Genomic DNA, 14,599 nt, shown 5'->3' with positions numbered 1-14,599 from the left:
GCGCTCCCTGCCTCCCCCGCCCTTGCCGGGCATTTCGCCGTTCTTCCTGCGGGCCTTCTAGACGTAGTTCAGGGTGGCCTTAAGGACTAACCGTTCGCTCTGATGTTTGCTCCTTCGGCGAAAGTGATAGGGTGAGGGGAAAATTAAACAGGAGGTTTCTTTAAGCTAGGGGAGGGGAGTCGCACACGCGATCTAGTGCCCGAGACTGAAGCCAAGGACAGCAGCTTCTTACCGGGGAGGGAAGAGCTGTCGGTACATGGGGGAAACGCCCTCTTGGGCTGGGCCCTCCGGGAAGGTAGGTCGAGCTGCGTGTCTCAGGTGGGCTAGGGTAGACCCCCTCCCTCTTTTCCTGCCCCTTCCCCTTTTATTTTTGCCTGGGGGAAGACAGCTACAACAGTAAATGTGATCCTAAACCTGAAGAGGGGGAATAAAGTTTGCTTTTGAAAAAAAGTAAACTGTCTTTCTCTGGCTATTGGCTAAAGAGCTAGAAAATTCGTGGGTGTCACGTCCACCGATGCTGTCATCCATCTCTCTGGGACTTTTAAAAAGCCTGTATAGGTAGGTGTTGGTTGAGCACCTCCTTGGTTAAACTCTGATGTAGGTGGAGAGGGTAGAGACTAACTTTCATGGCAGTGTCCAGCAAAGGCTGCTTTGGAAGCCAGCTTTTACTTGACCTTTGGAATACATCGCATGATGTTTTCCAAGCTGACTTACTGCCTAATTGGGTTCAAGTAGCATGATATTAACTTCTGTTTATGCAAGCCAACCAGGAATTCAGAGGCAGAAAATTGAGCATGAGTTCTATGTAGTCACAGTCAGTTGAGTTCTGTTACTGGGTGCTGCTGCTGATGGTAGTTTTGAGTCTGGGGTCTCTTTGGTGAAGGTGGACTCTGGGACTACACGGATCTGGATTTGAATCCCTCCTGCCACAAGCAGGTAGGGTGATTTGTTAACCAACCCTTGTGATCTTTAACCTACCTTTCTGAAGCTTGTTTTCCTCACTTGTAGAATGGGAACAATAATCCCATTTAAACAGTAAGTGACCACAAAACTGGTTTGATCTGGCCCTCAGTAGGTGCTCAGTATATAATAGTATTATTCTCAGGGAGATATCAGGGTGCTGCAAGGCATTCCTTTAAGCTTCTCTGTCTTTTAGAATAACAATATTAGCTAATGCTTACATAGCACCCATGCTGTGTCTGGCACATTTCTAAGTGTATTACATATCAATTAATTGAGTCCCCACAACAGCGCTATGAGGTAGGTACTATTATTACTCTCATATTACACATAAGGCAATTGAGGCATGGAGCGTTATCACATGACTAGTGAGTGGCAGAACCAGGATTCAGTCTCGGACAGCCAGTCTGTATACTCAACTTCTACCCACTACTGCCTCCCTTGAAGCACCCTTTTTTGTAAGACTGTAGGGAAGAGTTTTTTCTTTTCTGACTTTGGAGTGGTGCCACCTTATGAAGGGAATGAGTTTCCTGTTAATTGAAGATACTGAAATGGGGTATGGGTGGGGATGGTTTAGGACCAGAGGTACTGGGGATTGCCATTTTAAGAGGTAAGCCATACACTGAATTTGGTTTAGCATATCACATCTGGTTAGGCTGAAATGAATCTGCCCTTTTAGGTGCTGGAGGATGCATTTTGGATAACAAGAAGACAAGCAGGAGCCACTCTTATGCAGTCTGCATTTATAGCCAAATAACTGAACAAAATTGGCATGTCTTAGTATTTGAGACATAGCATACCACTAACCACCTCATGGATCATCTCAGTCATCCCAACAACTCCTTAAGGGTAGACCAGGTAGAGGGCGATATCATCTCCATTGTGAGGATGAATTATCAAAGAGGTTCCGAGAGGTTGAACAACTGGCAGGTGGTGGCAGAGCTGAGTTCTGCTGTAAAATCAGAGGTCCCCGTGGTGGACAGCAGGGACTTTGAGGATCGTATGGTTCATTGGATCTCAAACATGGCCCATTACCAGAATTGCCTGCGGAGTATGTAAAATGTAGATGCCTGGGCTCCACCCCAGACCTGGGTTTACCACTGGGGTTGACAAACTACAGCTGAGCTGCCTGGTTTTTTACAGCCCATGAGTTAAGAATAATTTGTGTTTATAAACATTGCAGTCAATTTGAAGATACAGAACACGAACTTTGAATCCCAGTTAAGTGAAATGTTATTGCCTCCAAAAGAATTGTACTTGTCTCCCTAGCAAACCTGTATTAATAAAAAAGAAATTGTACTCAGTATATATTTTGAATTTCATCAATAAAAGTATTGTGAAAATGTCTTCTCTCTCATTATAAAAGTGCCTGTGTAGTGTTCTCAATTTTGCCACTCGATAATGTTTACTTTCACAGAAAAAGTTTGCTAATCCTTGATTCTGTAGATTGGAGGGAGGGCCCCTGGGATCTGGTGTTTTGTTTAAGTGGCAAGCCTTATATTAGGGTGTGGTCTTCCCAAGTCCTTTTATGTGTGCTCTTTAACTAATTGGTGCCTAGTGGTAATCAGCTTCAGTCTAAGAGCCTCCACAGGAAGAGAAAAATTGTCTTTGTTGCCAGTCCCCACTCCTCCTTTCTAGAGAAGTTCTATGTAGCCACCTGAAATTCTTCATGTTGTATACTCAGAATATTGCAAAAAGTTTTTATGTATCCTGTAGTTATATGGTTACTCTTACACTTAGATTTTGTCTCAGAGATAGGAGCTTTGAACTATAACGGGTGAGGCTTTGAGGCCTATGTAGGGTGGGGCAGCTGTGTACCCAATAGCTGACATCAGACTCAGGGCACAGATCATTGAAACCACAGGTAGTCCTGGAATCTCTAGTTTTGGCCTGCTTCTCTACACCATGCATGTTTCTGGGGGGGGGGGGGTGAACCAGCAGCAAAGTGTGGCTTTGAGTTTCAGAGCCCTTATTTTTCCCTTTGGCCTCTTGTGCCTGAGCTAATGAATGAAAGGAATGGATATAAGATTGGTCAGATGGACGAGAGGAGGAGATAAATTTAAGGGGGCAAATTCTAGTCCTCATAACAACCCTGTGCTATGACAGCAAACCACAAACCCAGTTACCTCTCTTCTGCCACTGCTGTACCATCAGCCTCTCGAAGTCACTTAGTCTAGACTTAAAGCTATCTGCCATCCTTCTTTGTAATAGCAGGGCCGGCCATACCAGAGCTTTAGTGTGAATTAATTACACTACATTGAAATAAAAACCTTGGAGCTGTTGTGATACTTTACAGAAACTGTACATGATCCTCTTAAGATGTCCCCTTTGCTGTGGTGCCTGCCCTCTCTACCTTGTTGCAGTCACTTAGGAAAGGAGCTTGTTGCTGAGTGGTGATATAGCCTGGTGAAATGAACTTTGTCTGGTTATGCAACCTGAATTCTGAGTTGCTTTAGGAAAAGGTTCATTACTCTGGTGTCTGGAGGGGGCTCTCCCTTAGAGATTGCTGCTGCCTTCTTCTTGCTCCCCATTTTGGCCTATCTACCCCTGCTTTAGCTAGTTCTCTAATCTCTGAATCTCCTCTTTCCCAGTCCCCCCAACATCATTGCCTTCCTTTCACAAACAAGTAGAGAAACATGGACCTGACTCCAAATCTTGTATCACATTGAAATATAATTACATGACAAATGATGAATTCCTAACAATGATGTTTTCATTAAAGAGATGAGAGTCTGGCAGAGATGGAGATTTGTGAGGGCATTCTGTTATTCAGAACTTCCCATTTAATATATGTTGACATGGGATGAGCAAAGCACTCACAGCTCTGAGCCACCTTCCTAGACGTGGAAGCAGCCTCCTTGTATGGACTGTTTGTCCTGATGATATTTGTTAATACAAAGTCTGTGAATAAGATAAAATAAAATGTCTTTGTCCTTCCACATCAAACTCTTGTCTTGGGCTTCCTGGGCCACACCCTACAACCCCTGTGTTTTCCCCCAGATTTATTATTAATAATATTTTGTTTTAGCGCCACATCTCCCCTGCCTTCATTCATGTACCATTTCCTTTACCAAAACTTGCTCCAGGCAGTAGATCTAAAAGATTGGCTTCATTACTCTACTATTATTTACTCTAAAGTGGATTAAAGTCAGCACTGTTTTTCCCAGAGGTATTTACATTTGGAGATTCCGGTTTGGTGAGGAAATTACCAGAGAATTATTAAAGACTTGGATGCTGTCCTCCGCTTTGCTATTAACTGAGTCGGATAAGTTGTTTGGCCTCTTTGGGCCTCTGTTTTCTTCACTCTAAAATGGGAGTGTTAAGTTGGATCAGTGGGCTTTGGAACTTTTTGATTCCAATTGTGAGAAATATGTTTTACACCACTACTTCAGTATACCTATACATTTTGTGTGTTATGCAAAAAACTGACAACATACTACCTTTGAATGTAAAACATAATTACATTTTATTCATTAAAAAGAAAACTGGCTGGCTTTGACCTATAAAATTGATTTCATTACTTGTTAATGTTTGGAAGACACTAAAAGGTGGTTATTAGGTTCCTTTCTAGCGAGATACTGTGTGGTTTGGGGGGACGAGAGAAGGCGGCCTTTTGTAGCTTTGTGGAGCCTCCACTGAGGGTCAATTGTGATATCTCCTATTTTAAACTAGCCTGGCTCGTATGCTTAAGCTACTGTCTCAGGTCAGCTCTTCCCACTCTAAACCTTCACTCAGGATGAGGAATTATCCTAGCTTCCTACCCCAGCAGGTGCCTTCCAAAGTTCCTGGCTGTATCAGTGGCTCTTGGCCGACCGTGCTCCTCAGCCCCTTCTCTGCCCAACTATATTAGTGGCTCTTGGCCAACTGTGCTCCCCCATGGCCCCAATCCTTCTGTGTATGACACACTGTGAAGGTAGGGGGTTGCCTAGGGCACCCACAGTCTCCTGCATGGAGTCCTAAGATTGTAGAAAGAGGAGAGTGGGGCCAGGCAACTCCCACCTAGACCACCTGAGGGTGTGTCCTGTCCCCCTCCTAGCAATGCATGTCCCTCCCCCTTTTGTCTCTGAAATGAGGTTGTGACAGTCTGCACCCAGAGAGCACTCTGTAAAAGTTAAGGCCTGCTCTGGTAAAATACCATAGCTAGCACTCACTTAAAAGGAAAACTTACTTTCCATGGGAAAAGAGGTTTAGAAGCTAGAGAGGCATGCTCGTTGGAAGTTATTTTTTTCCCATAAGCAATTCAGTAGTAAGTGTGGTGTTTCTAGATACGGGAATAGCTGTAGCATCTCCGCATTAAGGAGCAGCTCCGGCACTAGGTACTTTCTACTGAGGATAACTGTCAGGACTCGCCCCTCTCCCGGGCACCTCCTTTTCTCACTGCCTTCAGCTGCTGATTCAGATCTCCACTCCTCAAACTGCTGCCCACCCATCCACCTCTTCCTGCCCAGCCAGCACGTCCTCCTCACTGAGGAAACTGAAACCTCCTGGTTTCCTAAGCAATTCCTAAACCAAACTCGCCTAAATCCCTTCCCAGCTCTGGTCATTTGGGTCTTGTTCTTAGATTTTGGGTGCTTTTCCTGTCTTAAAGCAAACAGAAAGGCTCCCTTGGTGGATTCTGTGTTGCACTGTACTGTCCTGCTGCCCATCTCTCTGTCCTTTACTCTCAAACATCCCAAATTGTCTATGACTATCTTGTGTTCCCTCACTGCTCTTACTCAGCCTGGACAATCCCGAAAGCCTTCACTTCTTTTCCTTCATGTCACCTGAACAGCTGTGTCCAGCATCCTCGACCTGCGTGAAATGTGTCCCCCCCTTGGCTCTTCCTTGCTCTAGCGTATCACCCCTGGCTCTGGACACTCCTCAGTTTCTCTTGCCCTTTTCTTCTATGTGCAGCCATGAAACATTGACTCAGTTAAGCCTGGGCCCTGGGTGCTCGTATTCCGTGTTCCCTCCCTGTGAAAGCTCACCCTAGCTGACAGCTGCAGCACATTGTGCACCTGGGATTTAGTTTTTATCCCCTGGCTAAGCATGAGACCTACCTGACGTCTCCACCCTACTCGCAAGTCCAGAGGGAGCCCATGAGGTGTGTAGCCTGCTCTGCCCACCTCCCACACACACTGTTATCCTGTTTCCATCCGTGATTAGTCTTGTCAGTTTAAAACATCCTCCCTGCATCATAGTCTGGTCCTCTTGATACCATGCTTCAAGCTTCAGCCAGAAGGATCTTACCAAAACACAGATGTAATCGTGTCACTGCAATTCACTATTAAGAATCAGACCAACAAGGTCCTGCATGGTCTGGCCACTGCTGGCCTCTTCCTCTCCTCTTTCCCTTGGCCCCACTCACTGCCTCTCCTTCCCTCAAACCTGCTCCATGCTGTGACTGCCACTGTCATCATTTCCTTCATCCTCCTTCCTCAGGTCTAGGTCTGGTTCTTTCATTGTAAAACTCTTAAAGAACTACTTCCAACTGCCTCAGTTTGTAATTATGCATTCTGGATTATGAACGTGTATTTGATATCTGTCCCTCTGCATAGTGGGTGCGCTGCATATTTTAAAGGACCTGCTTTTGCTCACCATGTGTATCCCTACAGCTCAGCACTACACTTGGCACATGGTAACGATTCTAGAAGTATTGGTAGATTGAAGGAATGCAGTACATACACCTTTTTGTCACTTTCATCACCTACTGTCTGGTTAACCAAGCATGCCATTGAATCACAGCACACAGCTTCCCCCCACCTCTCTGCCCCAGGTCTGTGTGAGTCTCTGAATTGCCTCTAGGAGGGTGATGCACATTTTCTCAGTTCAATGGTCTTCCAGTTTTTCTGACTTTTGCATCCCTTGTCAGTAAAAAATTTGAACCTGAGCTCCGCAGTATTTCTACCATGTTGTTGTGGATTATTCACATGTACTGCATATAAATATGTATGTTGTAAAAGGTAATGCCAAACATATAAATTAAAAGGGATAAATCAAGAACCACTGACTCTTAATGTCCCGTCCCCCGCCTCCAGATCCCAGTGGATTGTCTTGGGCAGTCTTCTAATTAGTTGCTTGTTTTATTTTGAATTCAGTTATGAAAGTTCATTCTATAAAAGAAATGCCCATACTTTGCCAAACACTGTTTCCTTATTCAGATCTTCCCAGCCCTGGGGGTTGATGGGTAGGGGTGGGGGACATTCACAGCCCCTCTTGGATATACAGGCTTGCCTGAGATGGATCCGCAGCAAATCAAGGCTCCCTTGCCAGGTGCCAGCTTGTTGCTGTTGGTTAGGCTGTGTATACAGATCTACCAAAGTCCACTCCAGTCATCCTGGGGTTCTCGCTACAAATATCCTGAGAAATCAAGAAAACATCAAGAAGGGTCTATGGGGGGAGGATTCCATTGGCGATAGACTCAGGGCTGCTGGGTGCATAGGTGGCTTTCTCCTTATCTTCAGCCTGGAAGAACCAGCAGAGAGGTTGGGAGCACATTGAAGCTTAGAAAAGCCTCAGAGACATGAGTGAGAGTTCAGCAAAGTTGTGGTGGCCTTTGCAGCCAGCAGTGCCCAGGTACAGGTTTCTGGATTCTGCTGCCCCTGCAGGAGTCATGAGAGCAGTGTATGTGTGCATGTGTAGGGGGTGGTGGCATTTAGAGGCAATGGCCTCTAGTTGTAAATTTAGAGGGATTGCTTTCAGATTTCATTAGGAACCATGGATCCAGGAGACAGGCTCATCTCCACTATATGTAACCAATTTTCCCCATAGCCATGGCCTTGCCAGCAAGCCCAAGTGTTGTGACTGTGAAGGGTGAGGGGAGCCCACTGTCCTGACATGGCCTTTGTGCCCAGAATCCAGAATGAGGAAGGGAGTTGTATGAATGGCACTTAAGTGTTTGTGTGGCAAACTTTGTTTACTGAATTCAGTCCCTGTGTCCTAGGCTAGGGAGGAGTTAGGGCATGGTTACGGAGAGTGGTGCTGCCTAGTTCCTGTGTTGAAGTTGGGGTGGTAGAGCATAGCATGGGAGGGAAGGAGATGAGGAAAGCAGATTTCATTCCCAACTGTAGGTCAAAACCACCTCTGAAGAAATTCCCAGGCTCTACCCCAGCTACTGAATCACAGGGTGGTGCCCTGTCCATGTATTTAGAAGGTTCTATTCGGGGGCTCTGAAGCACAGTTGGGGACCGCCCCATTGTGGTAGGGTGCAGAGCTTCATAGCAGGCAGGAAGAAATAACTTAATGGAAACTAGAGGAAAACAAAGCAAAGAAAACAGGAAATAGGAAAGAAGGCTTTAACCTTGCTGGGGTGCAGGGATCCACTCCATGACCTATCCCCCCTATGTCCCCTCCACTGTGGGGATTCCCACACACCCACAGACTGCTCATCGTACTTGTAATTGTTTGTTTACCTGTATCTTATTGGAGTGAGACTTATTGATCAAGACTGGACTTGGCCCATCCTTCATCTCCAGGTGACTGAGAAACCAGTGGAGGATGCCCCCAGCCCAGGCAATCAGGTGCCCCGTGTAGTGCCTGAAGACTGCAAGTTGAGGAGGTTGGCAGCTTCCCTCTGAGCCTGGGTTGTCACATCTATTAAATGGTGAATAGCAATAATACCTGCTTCCCAGGGGTGATTGTCAGCACTGAGAGAAATACGGTTTGTGCAGGCGTGTGTGTTGTAGACAGACCCTGAAGGTTAGATTCCAACTGCCCAGGCTTGAAGGAGCTATTTGGATGGGGGCAGGGGAAATGGAGCCAGCCCCTTTGCAGGAGGCTCTTGCTCAGTGTCTGAGATAGTGAGTGGTAGGAGCAATTTTTGGACCTGGGGAAGGGGCAGAGGGGGCCCAGGTGAAGGATAGAACTCCCTGCTCTCCAGTTTTTAGTGGAGGTGGGGCTGGAGGGGTGTGAGCCAAGCTGCAGGCATCCTGTGCCCCAAGGCTGTGTCCTTCTGTGACATCTGCCCCTCTTGCCTTTGGGCTCCCTTCCTGGCAGCAGAGCTCTGGGTCAGGTTCTCCTATTCTGTTATCTTTCATTCAGACAGCTCCTGAGAGGTCCCTTTCTCCAGAAAGTCCTTTACTCAGTGTCCACCCAGGTGATACAGAGGTAAAAGTCCTCCTTCCGAGTCACATAGCAGCATCCTCCTGTAGCAGCATTCTCCCTCAGCTAATTCCAGTCACACTGTCTTGGGTGTGCATTTGTGACTCCCCTCTTTGTTGGTCCCCTGCCAGAGGGCAGCATTGAGGGTGTGTGGAGCCAGAGTGGGCCCTGCAGCCTCCCCCCGGCTGCCTGTAGGAATGGTCTGTGTGTTCTGGCTCAGAGGCCTGTTCCATATGGAGGGCCAGGAACTGGCCATCACAGGCGCCTGGGCGTTCCTTCCGCTTCTTCATGTCTCCCCTTCCCTGTGGAGATTGAGGTGTACCCTGGATGTGGAATTGAAAGACTGGGCAGGCATGTACTCTGTACAGGGCCCCAGCTGCTCTGGTGGGCCTGATGAAGCCTGTCTGCAAAGGTTGGCCTGCAGCTATGAAGAGTGGTTCTGCTCCTTTTAGCCCCCGTCTAGTTTGCAGCTCTGTTGCAGACATGCCTCTGTGTGTCTTGGTTCAGAGTGCTGGTGTGTCCGTACATGGAGGTGTGGTCCATGAATCTGGGGACGCTTCTCCTACAGGAGAGCCCTTCAGGGCTGCTGTTGGGGGTGGTGACGCCAGGTGCTGAAATGCAAGGCTGGGTGTCCTCTTAAAGCCAAAAGGGTACTTGGTTCAGGCCAGGCAATTGGCCTCTGTAGGCACTTGGGAGCCTTCTGTCAGTTCCAGTGGCCAGTGTGGTCATTGTCAGGAGTAACTGCAGGGCAAGGTCAGATGAGGAAGTGAGAATGTGACTCAGAGTTTGATCAGTGGCTATAGACTAGAGCAAGGTGTGGATCTTGGTCTGAGAGGGGCCCACTGTTCTGGAAACCGGACTTGTATCAAGCAAATGACTTGTTAGCCCCAGGAGCCTTTTTTTATAAAAGCCTCACAGATGTCCCTGATGGTAAGCAGTACTTGACCTGACTGGCTACTGTCTGATGTTAGGGGAAATGGGGATAGTTTCTGCAAATACGAAATACATGGCTTACCCAGAGTTGCCCAGATGGTAAATGGTGGTACAGGATTGGAATCCCTGTCTTTCTTGTTGACCCCTACCTAGGCCTGACTAGCTCATTCCTTCCTTTATTCACTCCACACACATAGATGAATGCCTGCTGTGCACTGGGCTCTGTTCTAGGCATTCTGGCTACAGCAGTGAACTAGATAAGCATGTCACCTTTGCTGCCCACATGGGGCTTCCAGACCCACTGGGGGAGACAGACAGTAGTAAGCCATCACACAAAGGCATGGCAGCCGATGAGGTAAGTGCCACGAAGACACATAAGCTGTGGTAAAGGGGATGGGTGACCTAGAAAGGCCTCTTGAGGTGACAGTTGAGCAGACACTCACAGGACTTCTAACCCTATAAGCTGGAACCGTAGATTGCCTGATCTAGAAAGTACCTTACAAGTTGTCTTCCTGGTAAGCAAGCTAAGGCCCAAGCAGGCAGGCTACGGCCCAACTACAGTTAAGGTGCAAATTCATGAAGTAATGAGTTGGAAAGATGAAGTGACACAAAAGAGAGACAGAGCATAACAGCTGGCCAGTGCTGCTCTGCTCAGGTCAACATCAGGCACTGGCCTACTGCCTTCTCATCCCAGAATGTCTTTTATTCTTTTCTTTTTCTTTCTTTTTTTTTTGGAGACAGAGTCTCACTTGGTCACCCTTGGTAGAGTGCTGTGGTGTCATAGCTCACAGCAACCTCAAATTCTTGGGCTCAAGAGATTATCTTGCCTTAGCCTTCTGAGTAGCTGGGACTACAGGTGCCCACCACAACACCTATTTTTTTTAGAGACGGGGGTCTCGCTCTTGCTGAAGCTAGTCTCGAATCCATGCACCTCCGCTTCCCAGAGTGCTGGGATTACAGGCGTGAGCCACGGCACCTGGCTATTCTTAAGACTCATACTTTGAAAGATTTGGACTTAATAAATTGCATTTATTAACAATAATAGATTTATTTTCTCATTTATGGCTTGGTGTGGGAGGGGGTAGAAATTTTAAATACGTCTGTAACTATTGGTCAGTTCTCTGGGCAAGGCAAGCGCTGACTGCCTGAAGCTGTTCTTTTTCCTGCCGGGACAGAGATGTTGCCTGATTTTGGTAACCACAGGCTCTCCCTGACTGTCAGAATAGGAGTGCCATTGAAACAGCAGTGTTTGTTGAAGGAACCTCGTTGCTATGTTTTAGATTCCATCTGGACCTCTCCAGCTCTCTTACCCTAGTTTGAGGATTCACATGCTTTTGGGGAGGGCTGGAAAGACCCTACTTACTGATGCCTCAGATAATGAGGTAGGGCTCAGAGGGCCACCAGGGCTTATTTTAGACAGAAGCCCCCAGTTACATAAGAGGTCACAAATACAACACCTGACTCACCTCTTCCAAGGACCAGGATGAGCCATAATTGGCTGATAGTTTTCATGTAGAAGCAAGCGTCCTGCGTAAATCTGAAGGGAGATACTAAACAGTGAGGAAAAGCTACATCTTTTTTATGCGTTTTGTTTGTTTTTAATTGTTTGTTGAGTACTTACATGCCAGACTCTGTATTTATTCTTCTTTAATCTGTACAGAAGTGCTGCTGGGTGATGAGGCTTATTCTCACTCTAAACAGATGAGAAAACTGAGGATCAGGTTGCATCATTCTGGGTCATTCAGTGCTGAGGAGGGTGCAAAGCCAGTGCATCTAACCAACCTGGATCTTAGCTTTGACCTTCTCCTTCGCCACTCCCCAGCTACTTTGAGATAATACTCAAGACTCCTGACTTCCATTTCTTTCTCTTCTCTATCATAAAATTGACTCTATTTGTTTACCTGGGGAAGCCAAAAAAAGATAAAGTTTCTGACTAAAAAAAAAAAAGTTTTATTGTGAAATAGAGCACAAAGAGGGCGGCACCTGTGGCTCAAGGAGTAGGGCACCGGTCCCATATGCCGGAGGTGGCAGGTTCAAACCCAGCCCCGGCCAAAAAAAAAGAAAAAGAAATAGAGCACAAAGAACAAAATAGATGTGAGTTTCAATGATTTTTCTCATTTCTTTTCCCATTTCAATGATTATTTTACATTTTCAGTGATAACTCAGAAAAATCAACTTCCCATGTGCCTTGCCCATGCCTCTCTGTGCCACGGTTTTAAGAATTGCGTCTTTATGTAAAGATAAAAAATAAATAAATAAAATTATCATTTAAAAAGAAATTGCATCTGAGTTTTCCCGTGTGCCTCTGACATATGCCAGACACGAGGGCTTGTGCACATGGATGAAAACACCCAGGATGCCTCAGACATACTGAAGGAGGGTCTGGAAGTGGGAGAAGGGCAAATGGTTCCCTAATAAAGCAGGCTAAGACATAATTAGGAGCTTGCCTAGGGGCTGCTTCAAAAAATAAGTGGCAGTGTATTTCACACTCCTGTAATGAAACAGAGTTGCTCATTGTGGGGTGGGCACGACAGTGGCCTTTTGCCGGAAATGCCTCTCTGCCCTTGCCACCAGGAAGACTCTCCTGGGACAAGAGAAGCCTTACCCCTTATTGAGCACCTGCGAGGAGCCTTGCATGGAATTTGCTTGCTACTCACTTGGCAAGCATTATCTTTTGATCCGTTAAAACACCCCTGAGATTATAGGTATGGCCACGTTTTTCCAGACAGCGATACTGACACGGTAAGGTCAGGTGGCTTTTAAGCCACCCTGTATTGACCCTGTGTGTTATGGTAGTCCCTTTTGCTTATTCATCCCAGACTGGATACTCTGGGGGCAGAAGGCAAGGATACCTTTAGCTTTGTATCCCCAGCACCTGGTATAGTACCTGGCATTTAGTAGATTTTAAGTAGCATTTATTGAGTGAAAGGAGGTTTTAAGTAACATGTCCACATAGCTCATTAGATTGTAGGACTCCATAGCTCTGACCGCCGCAGTATATAGGTCAGAAGCAAAATCAGATTGCCACTTTTTTATCAATAAGCTGGGTGAATGCAAAGTGACATGAGTAGGCTTATCTATATTGCAAAATTATTTATTATAGCAAAAGATGGGAAGCAGCCCAAATAGTCATCAATAAAGGACTGTTAAGAAAAATGATGGCACATTCACGCAATGGAACACTATGTTGTTGTAAATAAGAAACAAGGAAGGTTTTATTTAATGTACTCTGTTACACAGACTCCATGAAAAAAAAGTTAAAGCAAAGATTAGTATAATATGCTAGTTTTTAGTAAAAGAGAAAAATAAGATTCTGAATTTGTGTGTGTATAAATACTCTGGAGGGATACTGAGCAGGCAGGGGAGTTAACTAAGCAAACAGCATAAGATGGGAGGAAGAATTAACTGTGTCTTCTTCGTACGCTTTTTGGTTTTGAAACTATGAAAATGGATGTGTTCACCTTAAAACTGAAAAGAAAAATAAATGATCTTGGACCAGCTATTCCACTTATCTGGGCTTCATTCTCCACATCTCTATAGTGAGGCAGTTGAACTAGATTGAGGCTTCTTAAACTGAAGTGGAATGTTGTTTATTGTGTATAGCTCTGGCTTTCATGGGCTTTTCCAGGAGGCCCTGACCTTGTGGTAGGGTAGTCTGCCGTCCTTTCTGTTGGTGGCCTGGCCTGGCCCTCTTAAGATGTTTGAGAAAGATCGGGTCGAGGTGGCACGGAGAGCAAGGAGCCCTCCCCAGAGAAGTCGAACCTTATTCCTTTCTCCATTTCTGGGAATTTATCCCCTGAACGCACTGCCCTGATGTGACTCAGTTGGTTCTTCCCCTAATATGAAGGATTACAGTGAAGAGAAATTGTTCTGGAGCCTTCTGGCAAAGTTGCTACAGTTTAATAGGAAGAAAAAATGGCAGAACATTTTCCCAGGTTATTTTTAATGCTTTTCAGTTCAGCAAACATTTATTGAGAGCTAAGTGCAAGGCAGTGTGGGGGAATCAGAGTTGCATAACACCTCGTCTGCTCTCTGGGGTGCGAAGTCTTGGGTAAGAAATGTGCTCATAAAGTTAATCACAGAGACCTCTAGGGCAGCGTGACTTACCAAGGGCTTTCATGCCCATCGTCTCCTTTGGTCCCATGGAGACATGGGATTGGTAGGTATTCTTGCCATTTTACAGATAGAGAAACTAAGTCTCAGTGAAGTTTTTGCCCATAGCCACACAGCTCCTAAGTGATAAAGCCTGGAGTTAGATTTTCTGGTCATTTCTCATGTTTGCAAACATTCTCCCCTAGGCTGTTTCCCAGGGGTATAGGTCAGGCCCGTTTCCACCTGTGCTTCTCACTCAGGGCTTTCGCCCTGGCCCTCCTGCCTGGAAGGCTCTTGCCAGTTCACTCAGCTTCAGGTTTCTACTAAAAGCACTTTCTAAAGTACTGTCCCTTGTCCCTACTGCTTTTCTCTCCCTTTTTCCTTTGTAGTGTTAATATACACTATAACACATTTACCGGTTTATTATCTGGCTCCCCAACTAAATTGTAAGCCCATGACTGCCGGCACCTAGTTTTGTTTACCGCTGTCTCTCTTAACACCTAGCACGGTGCCTGGTGTGGTATAATAGTCCCTG

At 46.1% G+C, this 14,599-nt stretch overlaps 1 protein-coding gene across 3 annotated transcripts in view; it reads left to right on the top strand.

Moving 5' to 3' along the window:
* The window catches only part of ANP32A (acidic nuclear phosphoprotein 32 family member A), a 37,231-nt gene that overhangs the window by 3,295 nt on the left and 19,337 nt on the right, over window positions 1–14,599 (top strand). Inside the window, exon 1 of one of the 3 annotated variants that reach the window (XM_053593777.1) lies at window positions 71–295. The exons of the other annotated variants lie outside the window; for them this stretch is intronic. Within the exon in view, the coding sequence (XP_053449752.1) occupies window positions 257–295 (39 nt within the window). The 5' untranslated portion in view covers window positions 71–256. Of the gene's footprint in view, window positions 1–70; window positions 296–14,599 lie in introns of those variants that run through there. 3 annotated transcript variants of the gene reach the window in all.

Source organism: Nycticebus coucang, chromosome 6 (assembly GCF_027406575.1).
Source record: "Nycticebus coucang isolate mNycCou1 chromosome 6, mNycCou1.pri, whole genome shotgun sequence".
Classification (NCBI taxonomy): Eukaryota; Metazoa; Chordata; class Mammalia; order Primates; family Lorisidae; genus Nycticebus; species Nycticebus coucang.
This window is presented reverse-complemented; position numbering and strand designations above follow the sequence as displayed.